The following is an 18395-nucleotide window of genomic DNA, read 5'->3' on the forward strand; positions in this document are numbered from 1 at the left end:
ATCTATTGTTTTGCTTTTCTTTCTCTCCCAAGAAATAATGCTGTTGGATTTTTTTCCACCCCACCACCAAGACGGAGTTTCACTCTTGTTGCCCAGGCTGGAGTGCAATGGTGCCATCTCGGCTCACTGCAACCTCCACCCTCTGGGTTCAAGAGATTCTCCTGCCTCAGCCTCCCACCAGCCACCACGCCCAGCTAATTTTTTGTATTTTTAGTAGAGACAGGGTTTCATCATGTTGGCCAGGCTGGTCTCAAACTCCTGACCTCAGGTGATCCACCCAACTCGGCCTCCCAAAGTGCTAGAATTACAGGCGTGAGCCACCGTGCCCGGCCTGCTCTTTGATTTTTTTTTTAAATGTTTATGAATCTCCAGCCTTTAGCACACAGTATTTCATAAGTTCTTGCCCTTGAATAAGGCTGTTTTTACTAAGAACAAGTTGGAAAAGGTGATTTTTTTAAAAGCTATGTTGAAAATATACATAACTTTATAGCTACTTGATAAATATCTTTTTCATATATTTCACTTATATCCTGAAATATATTTTTAAAAACTGAAAGAATAAGGAAACTTGTCTCCATGTTGGCAGTTAGCCATTGGTAACACTCTTTGGTTATAATTATCTAACTACAAATATAGATCTCCCATTTCTACATTTTACTTACAAGGATGCCATAAGCATCCCAAATCTATCTAAAAAGAGATAATGTTAATTATTTAGCACAACTTTTTAGTGATTCCAATTTGACCACTCACCTTAATAGGTATTTTTTCAAAGTGTACATGACCATCAGATTAAAATTGTTTCCTGGGATTTTCTTGGGATACATATAAATATTTTTTTGTTAGAATTTTTGAACTATTCACTATTTTCTAAGATGTATAAGATTAAGTGTAGTATTTTAGTGGGTTAAATAAGTGGGTTATTTTTCTCATCTTTTTATAATCTTGCAAATTCTGTGCACTTGAACTTGCTTATGGCTGCTGGATGCTTTTTTTCATTATTTCCTTAATCAAGGTTCTTAATAATGATTTCAGCTGCTTTCAGATGTTATTTTAGAACTTTTTTTTCCCTAACTATATCCGCCCCTCCCCCTCCCCCCTCTTTGTTTTGAGACAAAGTTTTGCTCTTGTTGCCCAGGCTGCAGTGCAATGGCAGGATCTCAGCTCACTGCAACCTCCCAGGTTCAAGCAGTTCTCCTGCAGGTTCAAGCAATTCTCCTGCCTCAGCCTCGCAAGCAGCTGGGATTCCAGGCACCTGCCAATACACCCGGCTAGTTTTTGTATTTTTAGTAGAGACGGGGTTTCACCATGTTGGACAGGCTGGTCTCAAACTACTGACCTCAGGTGTTCCACTCCCCTCGGCCTCCCAAAGTGCTGGGATTACAGGCGTGAGCCACCGTGCCTGGCCTATATCCAGAAATACTAACTATTTCTTTAGTTAGTACCTTTTCTTTTTTAGATCTTGGTTTCCCAAGGTCCTTGTAGTTTCTTTCTTCCTCCTTCAAAATATTTTGATATAATTGGTTTTAGCATTTTTAGTCTTTTGCATTTACACTTGCCTTATTTCTGAACTACTATTCTGAAGGTCAAGCTGGTACCAAACCAGAGCACCTCTGGAGATAAGAATTCACTTAGCTGAATTACTTATCTGTGTGAAATAATAAACAAATTATTTCAGCCTAATTTATTGTTCAGTTTTGATTAAAAACAAAGAAATTTAGACTAATGGTTAAGATAGACTATAGAACCAGACTGCCTAGATTCAGATATTCTCTGCTACTCAGCGAGTGTTCTTGGACAAATTACCTGATTACTGTGTGTCTGTTTTTATAACTATAAATTGGGGATAATTATAGTTCCTGTCTCATAGAGTGATTATGAGGATTAAATAAGTTAATATGCATACACTGCTTAAAATTGTGTCTAGCATATAACAAGTAGTAGGTAAATACTTGCTGCAGGTGGCGATGACAGCAGCAGCAGTAATAGTAGTAGTAGTAATCTGGTTTGCTGATGATAAAAGCCAGAAAGAACAGAAAATTTGGAGAACTCAGAATAGCATGATAATAATTGCTATTGACAAAGTAGGGTAAAAGAAAATAGATATGAAATATAAACTATCAGATTTGCCAGTGATAAAATTTGGAGGAATATTTTCTGTTATTCCACTTTCAAGTTCCTGGATTAGTCGAATCAAGAGGAAATATATTCTTCCAGAATTAGTATGAAAATTTTTACTATTTATAACTACTTGTATGAAACATAATACAGAAATAAATTATGTCAAACACAATCCTACTTTCAAATTTTTAAGTTCTTTCAACTGACACATTTTAAAAAGGAAAATACTACAAATTTTCCACTTTATAAATGTGTGCCGTTTTGATCACTTGAAAATGTATGAAAGATTGCATTTGGAGGAAAAAAGGTGCTAATAAAAAATGTCTCAAGACCAATGTTAAAGTGGAGCTTAATTTTCTTTGGTTTTTTGTTTGTTTGTTGTTGTTGTTGTTGTTGTTGTTGTTTTAGAGATAGGGTTTCCCTCTGTCACCCAAGCTGGAATGTAGTGGTGCAGTCATAGCTCACAGCAGCCTCCAACTCCAGGGCTCAGGTGATGCTCCTGCCTCAGCCTCCCAGGTAGCTGGGATTATTGACATGCGTCATCACCCCCAGCTAATTTTCTATTTTTGTAGAGACAGGGTCTCACCATGTTGCCCAAACTGGTCTTGAACTCCTGGCCTCAAGCTATCCTCTCCCTGGGCCTCCCAAATCACTGGGATTACAAGCATAAGCCAACACACCCAGTTGTCAAGGTAGAGCTCAATTTTCTATGACAAACCTAGTCAGAAAATTGAAGGAGACTCATATTTTAAAGTCAGTTTAGAATAAAATATATTATTTATTGGTTTTTACTATTCAGATGACAGATCAGGAGGAAACCATGATATTTTTAAAATTAGAAGTAACATTATAGCAGAAAATAAATTGAGCTATATGTTTGTAATATAAAAATAATTATTTCATAAAAAAACAAAGCAAGCTATCAAACGAATCGCAATTATTTCAAATTTTTCTACTAATATTCTTCTCTTATTTATATGTGTAACCTATCACCTGGTAACAGATTTCAAAGGCTTAAGAAAAATTGGGAAGAGAAAAGCTTAAAAGTAATATTTTAAAAAAAAAAAAAAACCTCCAGGTTGAGAAGAGATTTATCTGAGTTTTAGAACATCTTGGTCCCCTTCACAAAATACCAGTAGAAGCATAGGCTGCAGATCACCAAATCATGCCATTACTTTTTCTGGCAAATAATTCAACAGGTCAGGGATTTGATAAAAGCCTTTTGTTTTCACTTAAAGATCTACTTTCCAGATAATAGGAAAATAATAAAAATACTTATCTTCGATATTAATCTTATTATACTAGAATTGAATAAGTGGACCTAAGCAGTGTATAACATAAATTTATGAATGTAATTGGATGCCCTCCACTTCCCACTCCCATTTCCTAGTTGGAACTAGACTAATTTAAGTCACCTGCTTTATATAGTAGCATTATCATTTTTTTATATGTATTACACTCTGCCTTGATATTTGCATGCACTCCAACAGGCCAGAGACAGTACAGAAGTAATATTAATTAACATGTATACCTCATTAGAAGCTTATCTCTTCTCTCTTTTTATAAGAATTGTTGAGAGAGTTTAATTTTCTATTTATTTATTTGTTTGTTTATTTATTTATTTATGAGACAGAGTCTTGCTCTGTCACCAGGCTGGAGTACAGTGGTGCAATCTTGGCTTACTGCAACCTCTGCCTCCCGGTTTCAAGCAATTCCCCAGCCTCAGCCTCCTGAGTAGCTGGGACTACCGGTGTGCGCCACCACGCCCGGCTATTTTTTTTTTTTTTTTTGTATTTTAGTAGAGATGGGGTTTCACCATGTTGGCCAGGGTGGTCTCGATCTCCTGACTTCGTGATCCGCCCACCTTGGCCTCCCAAAGTGCTGGGATTACAGGCGTGAGCCACCATATCCTAGCCGAGAGTTTAATTTTCATCTCAGCTTCTTACTGACTTTGTGATTGAGCTAGCAAATTACTCCAGGATCTTCAATTTTGTCATAATTACATTACCTTACATTAGTGTTTATTTTACACTGGTTATACGCTAAGTGTTTTACCTACATTATCTATTTAATCCTCACAACAACCCTATAATGTAAATACTATTATCCCTATTTAATAGAAGAGGAAACTAGGGTATAATCTGCCTACCGTTAGCTGGCGATTAGATGCCAAAACCTGGTTTTATCTCAGGTCTATTTGATTCTAGAGCCCCCAGGTTTTTAAACCTCTGTGCTATTTTACCTTTTATTTTGAAAATGTTAATAGTAAGACCTGCTTCAGAGTTACTTTAAGAAGTTGAATGAGTTCAATATAAAACACTGGGCTGGCTTTCTGAAGGCCCCTTTTGCCATTTGTACTTAACAATATTAATAATAGAATTTCGTTACTAGTTTTTATTTAAAATTACCAAATCCTTATTTCTCAGTTTACCACAGACTTTAATGGCTCCTGTCACTTGGTGTTTTTCAAGAATATGTTCCCAAATTGGGCTTTATTTAAGGCCCAGCCAGATAATATTTTATATAAATCATGTAATTTTTCTTAATTCGGTAAAAGAGCATCAAAACATTTAGTTGTTTTCAGTTTGCGTGGCTATTGTGTAGCCAGTTGCAGTTACTCATAAGTCAGCTTAAACAGCATTATTCAAGACAATGGCAACTTTTAAGCTTCAGGCTGTCAGAAAGAGAATGCTACTGATGTGTAAAACATAGAAGGATGAAATGGAGGTTAAGCTAACTGTGCGTGAAATTGTAGTCACTAAAGAAATTTCACAGTTGCTTAAAATAGCTTCACTTTTGTCGTGTGTCTGTAAGCATCAGTACATGGACTGGTATCTTCAAAGCAAAAATCTAAATGTCTTTAACATATTCTAATTATAATATAAAAGCATTATTCACAAAGAAGGTTTTTTAAAACATATGAATAATGTTTGGCAACAGTTCACATTCAATGTAAGAATCACTAAGACTCCTGAGTAGCAGTAATACTAAATAATAACATAGGCCGGGGGCGGTGGCTCACACCTGTAATCCCAGCACTTTGGGAGGCCACGTGCAGGGGGGTGGATCATGCGGTCAGGAGATCGAGACCATCCTGGCTAACATGGTGAAACCTCGTCTCTACTAAAAATACAAAAAAAATTAACTGGGCATGGTGGTGGGCTCCTGTAATCTCAGCTACTCCAGAGGCTGAGGCAGGAGAATCGCTTGAACCTGGGAGGCAGAGGTTGCATTGAACCGAGATCACGCCACTGCACTCCAGCCTGGGCAACAGAGCGAGACTTCATCTCAAGAAAAAAAAAAACTAAATAATAACTAAGTGTTTATTTAATAATAACCACTAACATTCATTAAGTTGTTATCTGAAGGTACTGTTCCAACCACTTTAAATGAATTTATAGAACCTCACAACAACTCGGTAAATTCCATTATTATCTTTATTTCGTAGTTGAGTCTTAGGCATAGAGATCTTACCTAAGATCATAGAGTGAATTAAGTATCAATATATGTTTCATGTATTTGTATAACAGAATTTTAAGTTTATTTTATGAAGTTATTTAATTGAACCCAAAATATTATTTAAAATTTTTTTATATCTGCTTTTAATATGAAATATAAATGCAGTCAGTTCTTTTACATAATTACAAATTAGGATCAGATTCTATCTAAACATATTACAACTTTCTGCCACATTTGCAGACTGCAATGCTCAGAACAAAAATAAACCCTCAAAGTAATTCAAACTGCCTTACAACTGCATTTCCTAGACATACCCACCTCAGAATCAAAATAAACTTTCCATTTATACACTAAATATTTCTTCCTGGGTTAAGATCAAAGAAAAATAAGACTCCTTGTCTTCAAGGAGTAGAAAAAATAGGCATGGAAGCCAGGTGTGGTGACTCACACCTGTAATCCCACCACTTTGGGAGGCTGAGGTAGGCGGATCACCTGAGGTCGGGAGTTTGAGACCAGCCTGACCAACATGGAGAAACCCCATCTCTACTAAAAATACAAAATTAGCCAGGCGTGGTGGCACATGCCTGTAACCTCAGCTACTCGGGAGGCTGAAGCAGGAGAATCGCTTGAACCCAGGGGTAGAGGTTGCAGTGAGCTGAGATCTTGCCATTGCACTCCAGCCTGGGCAACAAGAATGAAACTCCGTCTAAAAAAAAAAAAAAAAGAAAGAAAAAATAGGCATGGAAACTGGACTGCCAGAATACTGTTGATATGATATTCTGTTTGTTGGACGAAAATATAATATCTAATGTTACAAAGGTAACCACTAAAAGAATTAAATTAAATAAAAGTTGGAAGGAAAGGGGAACTAATAGAGCTGTTAAAGTTGGTATCTCATGAGCTATAGATACAACCATATTAATCTTTATGGAAGTGACCAACAGAACTAAAAACAGTTTAAATATTAATGCGTAGGCCAGGCATGATGGCTCACGCCTGTAATCCCACCCAACACTTTGGAAGACGAAGGCGAGAGGATCACTTGAGGCCAGGAGTTTGAGACCAGCCTGGGCAAAATGGCAAGACCAAGACCTCCATCTCTACAAAAAATTAAAAAAAAAAAAAAAAAAGCTGGGTGTCATGACACACACCTGTGGTCCTAGCTATTTGGGAGGCTGAGGCTACCGGAGGATCACTCTAGCCTAGGAGGTCGAGGCTACAGTGATCCATGGTCACACCACTTCACTCCAGCTTGGGTAACAGAGCGAGCTCTGTCTCCAAATTAAAAAAGAAAAAAAGAGTTATTAAGTGGAGGGTAGAAGGCAGAGGAAATGTTTACTTCTTATTTTATAGCCCTTTTATACTGTTTTTTATTATGTCCACATGCATTGATTTTTTTAAAAGAATTCAATGAGATATGTGCTATAAACAAAACATACATGTATGCAATGAAAGCTCTTAGAAGGAGGGCATAACCACTTGGCAGGTCAGGTAAATATCACCACTTGCTTATGTAGGAGTTAATGCTTATAGTAAGTAGGCAAATGGTTGAGAGAAGGCCTTTTCTCTCGCAAAAGGGAAAGTTAGTGGAAAGGCACAGAGGCATGAGAGTATGGCCATCTAAGATAAATCAGATAGCTGGGTTATGATGAGAGAAGATGATGATTAGGTAAGCAGGGGCCAAATAATAGAGGGCCTTATATACCTTCATAAGAAGTTGAACTTTATTCTATATGCAGGGGACAAAATTAAAGGATTATAAAGAGTAAACTGGTATCAGATTTGTATTTTAATAACTTTTGTTGGTGTGAACAGTAGTTGATAAGGCAGAGGGGAATACTTATGCCAGAAAAATAATTTGCCGTTTTCCAGAGGCAAGATACAAGGGCTTAAACCAACACATTGGCTGTGAAAATGAAAAAGGGACAGATTTGAAATCAGTTTAGGCAATAAATTTATTTATTTGGATTTATTAGACTGAATTGGAGAGAAAAGGGGTAAGTGGGGTTGCTTCCCAGTGTTCTTACTGGAGAAACTGGTAACCCTAACACAGGAGAGAGACCAGCTAGTTACAAGATGGCCCATTAAGGCAATAATGGATGGGAGAAGGGGCAGCAACAGAATAACTTTTAATAAAGCATACCCCTTAGCTGTAAATAGTTTTTTTGTTGTTGTTGTTTTGTTTGTTTGTTTTTGAGATGGAGTCTTGCTCTGTCGCCCAGACTGGAGTGCAGTGATGCGATCTCAGCTCACTACTACCTCCACCTCCTAGGTTCAAGTGATTCTCCTGTCTCAGCCTCCCCAGTGGCTGGGATTACAGGCATGTGCCACCACACCCAGCTGATTTTCATATTTTTAGTAGAAACAGGGTTTCACCATCTTGGCCAGGCTTTTCTTGAACTCCTGACCTCATGATCCACTCAGCTCCGCCTCCCAAAATGCTGGGATTACAGACCTGAGCCACCGCGCCCAGCCAACAGTTTTATTTTTGAAGAAAAATTTATTTTGAAGAAAAACGTTTTTGAAGAAAAAAGTTTTAATTTAAAAGGCCATGAATTTTATTTGGCTGCCATAATGAATTCTAAAATAGTATATTGACAGAGTAAAGCAAAAATTTTAAATGTGTGGAATGGCCTCGTTTCTTTTTTTTCTAGTTTTATATTGCTGCTCTTAAATTTTGTATAATATTGAAACTCTTGGATTATTATAGCTTTATTTTTGTATCTTTTTAAAGTTCAAATGTATTAGGTGATTACTATCTATAGGGAGATACCATAATTTAATTTGTTTTAGTAGCTTTGTTTCTTATTGTTTTCAGATATTTATAATCTTTCTTAAAGATGATCATAACTGGCCAGGCACGCCTGTAATCCTAGCACTTTGGGAGGCCAAGGCAGGTGGATCACCTGAGGTCAGGATTTCAAGACTAGCCTGGCCAACATGGCAAAAATACAAAAATTAGCCAGGCGTGGTGGTGCACGCCTGTAATCCCAGCTACTTGGGAGGCTGAGGAAGGAGAATCGCTTGAACCTGGGAGGTGGGGGTTGCAGTGAGCCGAGATCGCACCACTGCACTCTAGCTTGCGCGACAGGAGTGAGACTCCGTCTCAAAAAAAAAAAAATATGTTGATCATAACTATTCTTTTTATGACAAATAGTGGTTGTTCAGTATTGGAGGGATAATATCAGCAGTGATGCAAAGAAATTATTTCTTCTGCCAGGGCACGGTGGCTCACACCTGTAATCCTAACACTTGGGGAGAACAAGGCAGGAAGATCACTTTGTCCAGGAGTTTGAGACCAACCTGGGCAACATAGCAAGACCCCATCTCTACAAAAAGTTAAAAAAAAAAGATTTCTTCTGAAAGGCATCCTTGCTTCCATATATTATTAGGACCTTCATTTTCAGTTTTCCATTTTCTAAAATACTTTTAGTATTACCAAGGGGCTAGTTGGTTTCATTTAAAAACACTTACTATGGTATTCAAGCTTTGAGTCTGTTTTGGGTTTTTTGTTGTTGTTGTTGTTGTTGTTTTTGAGATGGAGTCTCACTCTGTTGCCCGGGCTGGAGGAATGTAGTGGGGTGATCTCAGCTCACTGCAACCTCCACCTCCCGGGTCCAAGTGATTCTCCCACCTCAGCCTGCCCAGTAGCTGGGATTACAGGCACCCGCCATCATGCCTGGCTAATTTTTGTATTTTTATGGAGACAGGGTTTCACCATGTTGGCCAGGCTGGTCTGGAACTCCTGACCTCAGGTGATCCGCCCACCTCGGCCTCCCAAAGTGCTGGGATTACAAGTGTGAGCCACTGCGCCTGGCCGCTTTGAGTCATTTTTACCAATTCTTTGGATATTGGATCTCAGAAAATATAGTGGTCACATTCTTATTTCCTCAAGTTACTTTTTTTTTTCATCATGTGATATTTCCTAAGTATTGGCAGAACTGAATGCATTGTTCCCAAGTGATGACCCTGGATCATTCATACTTGTAGCTAAAGTATACATAGGGTTGGGGACTGGGGATGTATTTTTTTTCCTAATGAGAGTCTCATCATTACAGTCTTACCCCTTGTTTTAGGTGTATATGTAAATTCTATAGGTGTATATAGAACTCCTGTTTGTCATCACAGTATTGAAAGAAACCTAATCCTTTTTTCTCTCAGGTTTCATAGTTAGAATGGTCTAATCTAGAATGCATTGATATCATTTTCATTTTTAGGGGTTTTTTTTGTATATTTTCATTGAGCTTTTTAGTTCAACATTGTATCTTTATGGAAAGATTCCTCCAATGTATTCTTAGCATCTGTAGAGCCTAGTTTAAATCAAGGTAGATGTTACTTGCTTGTTTTATAACTTTTCTTCTCAGTTTCAAGGCAGAAACTAAAGATACAAAAAGGAATAACACTTTAATGGTACAGTAAAATAAGTTTTAAACTTAGTGAGTTTCCTTAGGCATAAACTCATTGCTTTGTATTTTTTCAGAATTTAGTAAAAAGCACTCCAAGATGAGTAGTAATTTAATCTCAGGTATAGTATTGGAGAATTATATTTGCCAGCTTTGTTTGTTAAAATTATAACGCTGATTTTTTTTTCCCCTAATCCTCAGTATTCATCCATTGTTTCTAAGCAAGAATGCCATCACTCAAAGTGAGTATGAAAGTGTCATTAATCAGAAAGTATGGGGAAGACTTGAAGATGAACAGCAAATTTAAAACACCAGTAGATCACTAAACATGGTTTAGGTGATAATATTTTCCCTGAGAATTCGCTGACCAAATTTTGCTAAAAATAGTTTCTGTGTGATGTATTTTTCTGCTGTATGAAAGGAATAAAGTTGATTTTTTAAAATTATACTGGATACTATTAGTGTTTGGAAAAGTGACTCATTTATATTTGAGTGTATCATAATTGATTTTTCATTGGAATATCTAAATAATACAGTGCTCAGCTTTTATCATACTATAGCCATGCTTCCTTATTTTAAAATCCCTTCATTTTATTTAAAGGCAAACCTTCAATAGACCTATAAAATACAGTTATTCCTCAGATATGAATTCTCTTCAGCAGTAAAAATTTTAGCTTTTGTTCAACTAACAGCATTTTCTTCATATTGCTACATAGCATTTATAATTATTATGCTAATGGTTATATTAACTTGGTTTGAAAAACTTCTTTTAATATAAACAAAACTAGCACTTTAGGAGGATAAAAACCAAGTTTAATTACCGTTTTTAAAATATCTTAGTTTTTTTCTGTTGGTACTGTGGAATTGCTTTAATACTAACCTTTCGATTTTAAATAGTTTCCAAAATGAGAATCTATAGCTACAAGCAGTACCTCATAAGGAAAGGGGAAAAAAAAAAGTACTGTAACATTTGTCTTGCTTCAGTCAATGTTTATGGTTTACCTTTTCAGATTAATGCAGTTAATCTGTTGAACAAAAAGCCTACTGTTTTACCATTTTGCAATTTTTGCCCTATTAATATAACATAGTATAAGGCAGTATTCCTCATCCCTGCCTGCCCATTACAATCATTTGAGTAGTAATTAAAAATACTGATGCATGGATCTCACCCCTAGATATCCTAATTTAGTTTATCTGGGGTAGGTTTTAGGGATCAGTAATGTTCAAAATATTTCCAGGTGATTCTAGTGTACTGTCAGGGTTGAGAACTCTGCTCTAAGGTAGTTTGAATTTGAAAGCTTGAGAAAATTTGGAGTGGCCATTTTCATTACAGACGAACAATGAGTAATATCCCTGAATAGTCCCTGAACTGAAAATTCTATTAAGTAGACATGATAATGGCCTCATGTACACAACTTGAATTTAACCAATACTGTGGAAGTATTAATGTTATAATAAAAGATGTTATATATTGAGCATCTAAAAAATCCAGGCTTTTCGCTTTTTTTGGTGACTTCTTATAGCAATTCTGGAAGGTAGGTAAATAACCCTTTTGTTGAGACAGTAAACTGAAGCTCAGTGAATGACTTACCCAAGGGGGCATACTGCTTGTAAGTGGCAGAGCCAGAACTGGACTACATACAACTTTGATTTGACAACTTGGATTCTTTTTACTATACCATGCCATGTGAAAATTTGATATTTAGTTTGACTCAACTTAAATAATTAGTTTATCAAGGTTTTCTTAAGGTCATGTTTCTTTAGAGCCGTGGTTATTGTTACCAACAAAAATACTTTAAGTGCTTCGTATTGGAAAGTAGTAGAGTATTTCTGACTTGGACAGGTTTATAAATGTGTAATGGTGCTGGTGGTGGTGGTAGTGGTATGATGATGGCACAAGAGTTAACAAATACTGCACTTTTAAAAAAAATTCAGAAAATGTGTGTAATTCTCAAGTGTCACCTTTGTTCAGTATTATAAATGAACTTATTCTGGAATCTAGCTATCTGGTGAGAAACAGCATAGACCAGCTTTTTGAACATTTTTGTGGCGACTAGTTGGACCTTAATTATAACAAAGATAGCTACAAAAATAGTGTGGCCTTTTTCTACATGTGAAACCTCACTTAACCCCTTACTAATCTCAGTACAGTTTGAGTAGCTCTTATCTGGAATTATTGGGACTAGAAGTGTTTTGGATTTCAGATTTTTTTCAGATTTGGGATGCTGAACCTGTAGTACCTGTAGTACTTAAAATATTTAAACTGGGAAAACATCAACTAACCACAAAGCTGGAATTTATCCGAAGACTAATGAATAAAAATCACCTTTTTAAATGGGAAATTCGCATATTTTAAAATCCTGTTACAACTAAGGCACATTAGTGATAGAGCTGAGGTAGTTAGATATTTCTACTTCCCCCACCCAGAGAACCATATCAGAAGTTTAGAAAAATCTGACGGTCATAAGTTACATGGAAATAGAGACTCCAAAGGGAAAAGATGCAGTTTGTGTATCGTTCTCATATTTTCCTAATGATTTCTTACATTTCCCTAGTCCTAATACAATAATGGGCTAGAGTTAGATTGTCTGTACGAGTAAGACTCCTCTAATTCGTATTTTTAAAAAGGCCTACCAACTTGCTGTTAGAAGTTATATGACTTTCTTCTTTGATTTTTCTCTTGTAATGGTATTTTTCCCTAAATGTTTGAAGATTAAAAATTTTGTATGCTAGTCACTTTAAAAAGTAAAAATACTGAGGTTGGAACTTGGTTAAATCAGGGAATTAACTTTATTTGTCATTTCTTCATGCACTAGAGAATTTCTACTATTTATAAGTAGCATATATTTCATTGTGTGTGAATTTGTATGTAGTGCCAAAGATACTTAGGATTATATGGCATTTTAAATTTACTACAATCTGTAGTTAAGTTATTTATTCACCATGGAAAACAAATATTTTCCAGTGAACACCACAAATCATATATATATATGTGTGTGCGTGTATATATATGTGTGTGTATGTGTGTGTGTGTGTGTGTGTGTATGTGCGCCCGCTAACAACACAGATTAATGCTTTTAGAGTTTGACTTTTAATAATGTTCTGCAACTTTGAGTTCCATCCATTTTCTTTTGTTTACCCTGGACTGGAACTACTCTACAAACTTTGTCAAAGGAACTTGAAATATTTTTGAAATTTTGTCATGAAAAAAGAGGCATTTAATTTTGTTATATGAATAGTTCTCTCCCTTCAGCACACCTATATTGAGAAGCTTTGTGTCTGATTCTGGGGGAAATTAAGATGTTTCCTGTCTGCTGTCAAGTTACAGGCTATTTGATGCACATTATGATGAGAACAAAGTTCTGTGAAAGTTTACTAGGAAAATCCTTACCTGAGACGAGGAAATCAACAAAAGTTTTTTTGAAAAAGGTCACATCTGAGCTGCCTGCTCATTAAAGGATATGTTTCTAATATTTTTGGTTAATCAGTTGATATTTTGTGGTGCAGAGACAAGCTTCCCATGAGTGGGTTATGGGTGTGGTAAGATACTGAGTCCTTGAGCCCTTGAGACAACCAAGTGCGGCCTGAGGTAAGCAGGGCTCCCAGGCTAGTCTTGCCCATTTAAAAGCTGCTTCATCCTTTTACTGCAGTGCTCCGTACAATCATTATCATTTCCCACATGTATCATGATATAAAGAACCAGTGGTGTAGAGAAATATTATTAGGTAAGGTAGTGGAATCTCCACCAAGAGTTTCTAAAGGCTTATAAACAAAAGATAAATCTAATAACCAAATCTAAATATGGCCTTATATGCTTTTAATTGTAGTAAAATGTACACTATTCACTATTTTAACTATACACTATGTATGTACACTATACACTAGTGTACGTACACTATACACTAGTGTACGTACACTATACACTAGTGTAAAATGTACACTAAAATTCACTATTTTAACCATTTTTAAGTGTAGAGTGCTATGGCATTAAGTACATTCGCATTGTTGTACAACTGTGTTAACCATCTTTCTCCGGAGTCTTCCCAAACTGAAACTTACACCCATGAAACAATAACTCCCTATTCCTTGCCCCCACTGACAACTACCATTGTGAATTTTTGACTACTTTAGTTACCTCATTTAAACATTTGTCCTTTGGTGACTGCCTTATTTTACTTAGCAAGATGTCATTAATGTTGTAATAAGATTCGTTTATATTGTAATATGTGTCCGAATTTTTTTTTTTTTTTTTTTTGAGAGAAGTCTCGCTCTTGTCCCCCAGGTTTGAGTGCAATGGCTTTATCTCAGCTCACTGCAACCTCCGCTTCCTGGGTTCAAACAATTCTCCTGCCTCTGCCTCCCAAGCAGCTGGGATTAAGGCGCCTGCCACCACACCCAGCTAATTTTTGTATTTTTTAGTAGAGACAGGGTTTCACCATGTTGGCCAGGCTGGTCTCGAACTCCTGACCTCAGATGATCCGCCCACCTCAGCGTCCCAAAGTGCTGGAATTACAGGCGTGAGCCACTGCACCCAGTCAGAATTTGCTTCCTTTTAAAAGCTGGATAATCCTCTGTTGTATGTATATACCATATTTTGTTTTTCCATTCATCTGTTAATGAACACATGAGTTTTTTCCCACCTTTTGGCTATTGTGAATAATGTTGCTGTGAACATGGGTGTATAAATATCTGTTTGAGGCCTTGCTTTCACTTCTTTTGAGTATATACCAGAAGTAGAATTGCAGATCATATGGTAATTCTATTTTTAATTTTTTGAAAAACTGCAATTCCATTTTCTATAGCCACTGGACCACTTCTCATTCCCAACAGCAGTGTACAAGGGTTCCAATTTCTCCATATCCTCATCTCTTTTTTTTTTTTTAATAATAGCTATCCCAGTGATGTGAAGTGGGATCTCATTGTGGTTTTGATATGCATTTCCCTAATCTCTAGTAATGTTGACCATCACTTCATTAGCTTATTGGTAATATGGCCTTATATTTTTCAAGATTTTTTTTCTGGAGTTGTCTAACCAAGATTAGCCATATCTTTTTGAAAAGCAACTTATTGCATAAAATTAAGTTAACCTATTCTTTCTTTCTTTTTTTTTTTTTTTTTGAGACAGAGTCTTGCTCTGTTGCCAGGCTGGAGTGCAGTGGGGTGATCTCGGCTCACTGCAACCTTCAGCTCACTGCAACCTCCGCCTCCCGGGTTCAAGCGATTCTTCTGCCTCAGCCCCACGAGTAGCTGGGATTACAGGCATGCGCCACCACGCCCAGCTAATTTTTGTGTTTTTAGTAGTGACAGGGTTTCACCATGTTGGCCAGGATGGTCTCTATCTCTTGACCTCGTGATCCGCCCACCTCAGCCTCCCTAAGAGCTGCAATTACAGGCATGAGCCACCATGCCTGGCCAAATTAACCTATTCTTAAAGTTTTATTGCTGCAGTGACCCTTAGAGATCATCAGAATTCTTAATCTGAAATCCGTCATTGGTTTCAGAGTCCATGAACAGCCTGCATTAAAGCAAAATTCTATCAGATTCTCAGAAGGGTCAGTGACTCCCCAAAAACGTAAGAATTGATCCAGCCCAAAGTCATCAAACTGTTAAGAATCATTGTCTTTTTAGGTCACATTAAGGTAGTTTTTTAATCACTACTTTATGCCTTTCTGTATTTTCCAAACTATTTTAAATAAACATGCATAGGGCATGTGTTGTTGTTGTTGTTGTTTTTAATTAAGTAAATGCTGTTTTAGAACCTGAAAAAGTAAAGTCCATCTTTCTTGAACCTCCATAAAAAACAAATCTAAAAACCAAGAAGAAATGAAATGCATATGATACGTTCTTAAAATTGCCAGCCTTCTCTTATGGTCACAGCATTTCCAAGTATATTCCTGCCCTATAAAAAGAATAGTCAGGCTCTGCAACTACAAAAAAAGTGATGTTTACCATTGAATCCATTTCAGCTGAATTCATTGCAATAAAATATTTGCATTTGAGTTTTTTATAATGAGCTTTTACTATAAAGAGAATGTGCAGGTTCTATAGCTAGGAAAGAGATACTTACCATTGAATCCATTTCAGCTAAATTTCATTAAAGGAAAATATTTGCATTTGAGTTCTTTATATAAGAGATTTTACTGCTTTTCTTATAATATCTCCACATAGTACTTTCTATAACGATTGTTTTAATTTTAAAACTTTGATCACTTAATATTAAAAGCAACCAGAAAGAATTTTTATTAAGTAACTATCTTGGATAGATGATATATACCATATTCAGTTTATCACCCTAAAAAAAAGGTAGGAAACCTTTAATATTTTGTAGAGCTTCCTAGGACATCTTACCTATTTAAAGTTTATTGTCAAATATCCTTATCTCCTTCGGTCTTTTTGGCTAGGTTTAAGAATAATTGAAGTAGGTTGGAAGTTTCTCTACCATTTATTATACTTGGGCCTCCATCTTCTCTTCCATTAGACTGGAACTACATGGTCCTGTCTGGCTAACCAGCTTTGACATTTCTTTGATCTATATATCTGCTAACTGTAATGTTTATACTGTGAAAATTTATATTTATTTTATAAGTACATTTTTAATTTATACCAGTTTTTTAAATTCCTGTTTTTCCTTTTGTAGCTGTATGCAGGAGCTATTCTTGAAGTTTGTGGATGAAAATTGGGAAGGTTCCCTCAAGTCCAAGGTATATAAAATTTACTCCAGTAAACTGTTCAGTCATTTAAAATCAACATTTTATGTGAATCGTTTTCACTATATATTCCCAGGAATAAGAATTTTTAGGATTATACTTTCTTAACAATATATGCTTTTTTTTCCAATTTGTTTTCATGGAGGTGGTTTGTTAAAGTAATTGGTGAATGCTATGTTACTTTAAAAAAACACAATATATGAAATTTAGAGGCCAGGCGTTGTGGGTCACACTCAGTTCATGCCTGTAATCCCAGCACTTTGGGAGGCCAAGGTGGGTGGATCACGAGGTCAGGAGTTCGAGACCAGCCTGGCCAAGATGCTGAAACCCCATCTCTACTAAAAATACAAAAATTAGCTGGGCGCGATGGCGGGTGCCTATAATCCCAGCTACTTGGGAGGCAGAGGCAGGAGAATCACTTGAACCTGGGAGGCAGAGGTTGCAGTGAGCCGAGATCACGCCACTGCACTCCAGCCTGGGCGACAGAATGGGACTCTGTCTCAAAAAAAAAAAAAAGAAATTCAGATTTAAAATACAACACATGAAGGGGTTATTTTCTTAAAAGAAGAGCCTTTCCTTTGCCGGGTCGGAATTTTGCAGGAGCCTTTCCTTTACAAGATGTAAGTGTAATTTCTTTAAGTAGCACACCACTGTAGTTTATTTTAAATGTGAATTGATTTATGTGGAACAATTGCATTAAGAGTAGACCTGTACAAAATAACAAATCACCAAGGAAAGAACTAATTGCCGAAGAATTTGAAATACAAAAGAGAGAAAGTCATATGTATATATCTTCACAGGGCATTTTAAGGGTAAACATGTTAAAGGATAATTGTGAAGGTATATTCTTTGGGTTGACATCCAATAGTAATGAGGAGCTTTGCATTGCCAAGAAAGGCTTGAACTAAGGCTTTTGTCTTCTGTCCTTGCATGTCACTTTGAAAATCAGTTTTATGAAACTGAACTTGTCTGAAGGTAATAACGCTTTCTCTTTTTTTTTTTTAACCGAAATACATAAGTATTCCATTTATATACCTCATTCTACCTCGATTTTTGCTGACATTCCCGTGATTTCTTGCCTTATTTAGTTAATGGCAAGAGAATTTTTTGGATTTAATATTTTATAACATTGCCTGTATTAGCACATGCTTTTTATTGCTGACCTAGAATTGTTTATAATAAAATATTGATCATTTGGCACAGAAATGTAATATAGTAGTTTGACTTGGGATACTTAATGAGGCCCAAAGCAGATACATATCTAATCAAAAACAGTCTTTGTTAGAATAACACATTCTGATATAGCAAAGAAGATATTTACTTTTGCTTGGGAAAAAAATTTCTTACTCTGATTTATTTATTTATTTATTTTGCCTCAAACACTTAAACTCAGAATTGTACCACAGTTGTTTTGGCTTTTTTATATCCATTCTCTGAATGATAGTGTGAGCATTCTTATTTCTAGAAAGTTTTAGCAATTGATTTTTAGCTGCATTGATTATTTATACTTACTTGTTTTATTAAAAACAACATTTTATAACTTAGATTTTCATGAGAATCAAGAGTAGCTTAGATACTGTGATTAGCCTTCCTAGTTATGATATCAGATTTTATTATCTACAGTAATATATATTTCTTATGTAAATTATCGAACCTTGGGGTATATATATCATACTGTCTTTTCCTTTTGAAAACAATTGAATTT

The 18395-nt window shown here is 36.1% G+C and overlaps 1 protein-coding gene across 2 annotated transcripts in view; it reads left to right on the forward strand.

The window, feature by feature from the left end:
* SELENOF (selenoprotein F) overlaps positions 1-18395 on the forward strand; it is a 49625-nt gene that overhangs the window by 15059 nt on the left and 16171 nt on the right. For both annotated transcript variants that reach the window (XM_014345904.4, XM_008969682.5), the window contains exon 3: positions 16621-16684. In XM_014345904.4, coding sequence (XP_014201390.1) covers positions 16621-16684 — 64 coding nt within the window. The remainder of the gene's footprint in view (positions 1-16620; positions 16685-18395) is intronic.

Source organism: Pan paniscus, chromosome 1 (genome assembly GCF_029289425.2).
Source record: "Pan paniscus chromosome 1, NHGRI_mPanPan1-v2.0_pri, whole genome shotgun sequence".
NCBI classification, from domain to species: domain Eukaryota; kingdom Metazoa; phylum Chordata; class Mammalia; order Primates; family Hominidae; genus Pan; species Pan paniscus.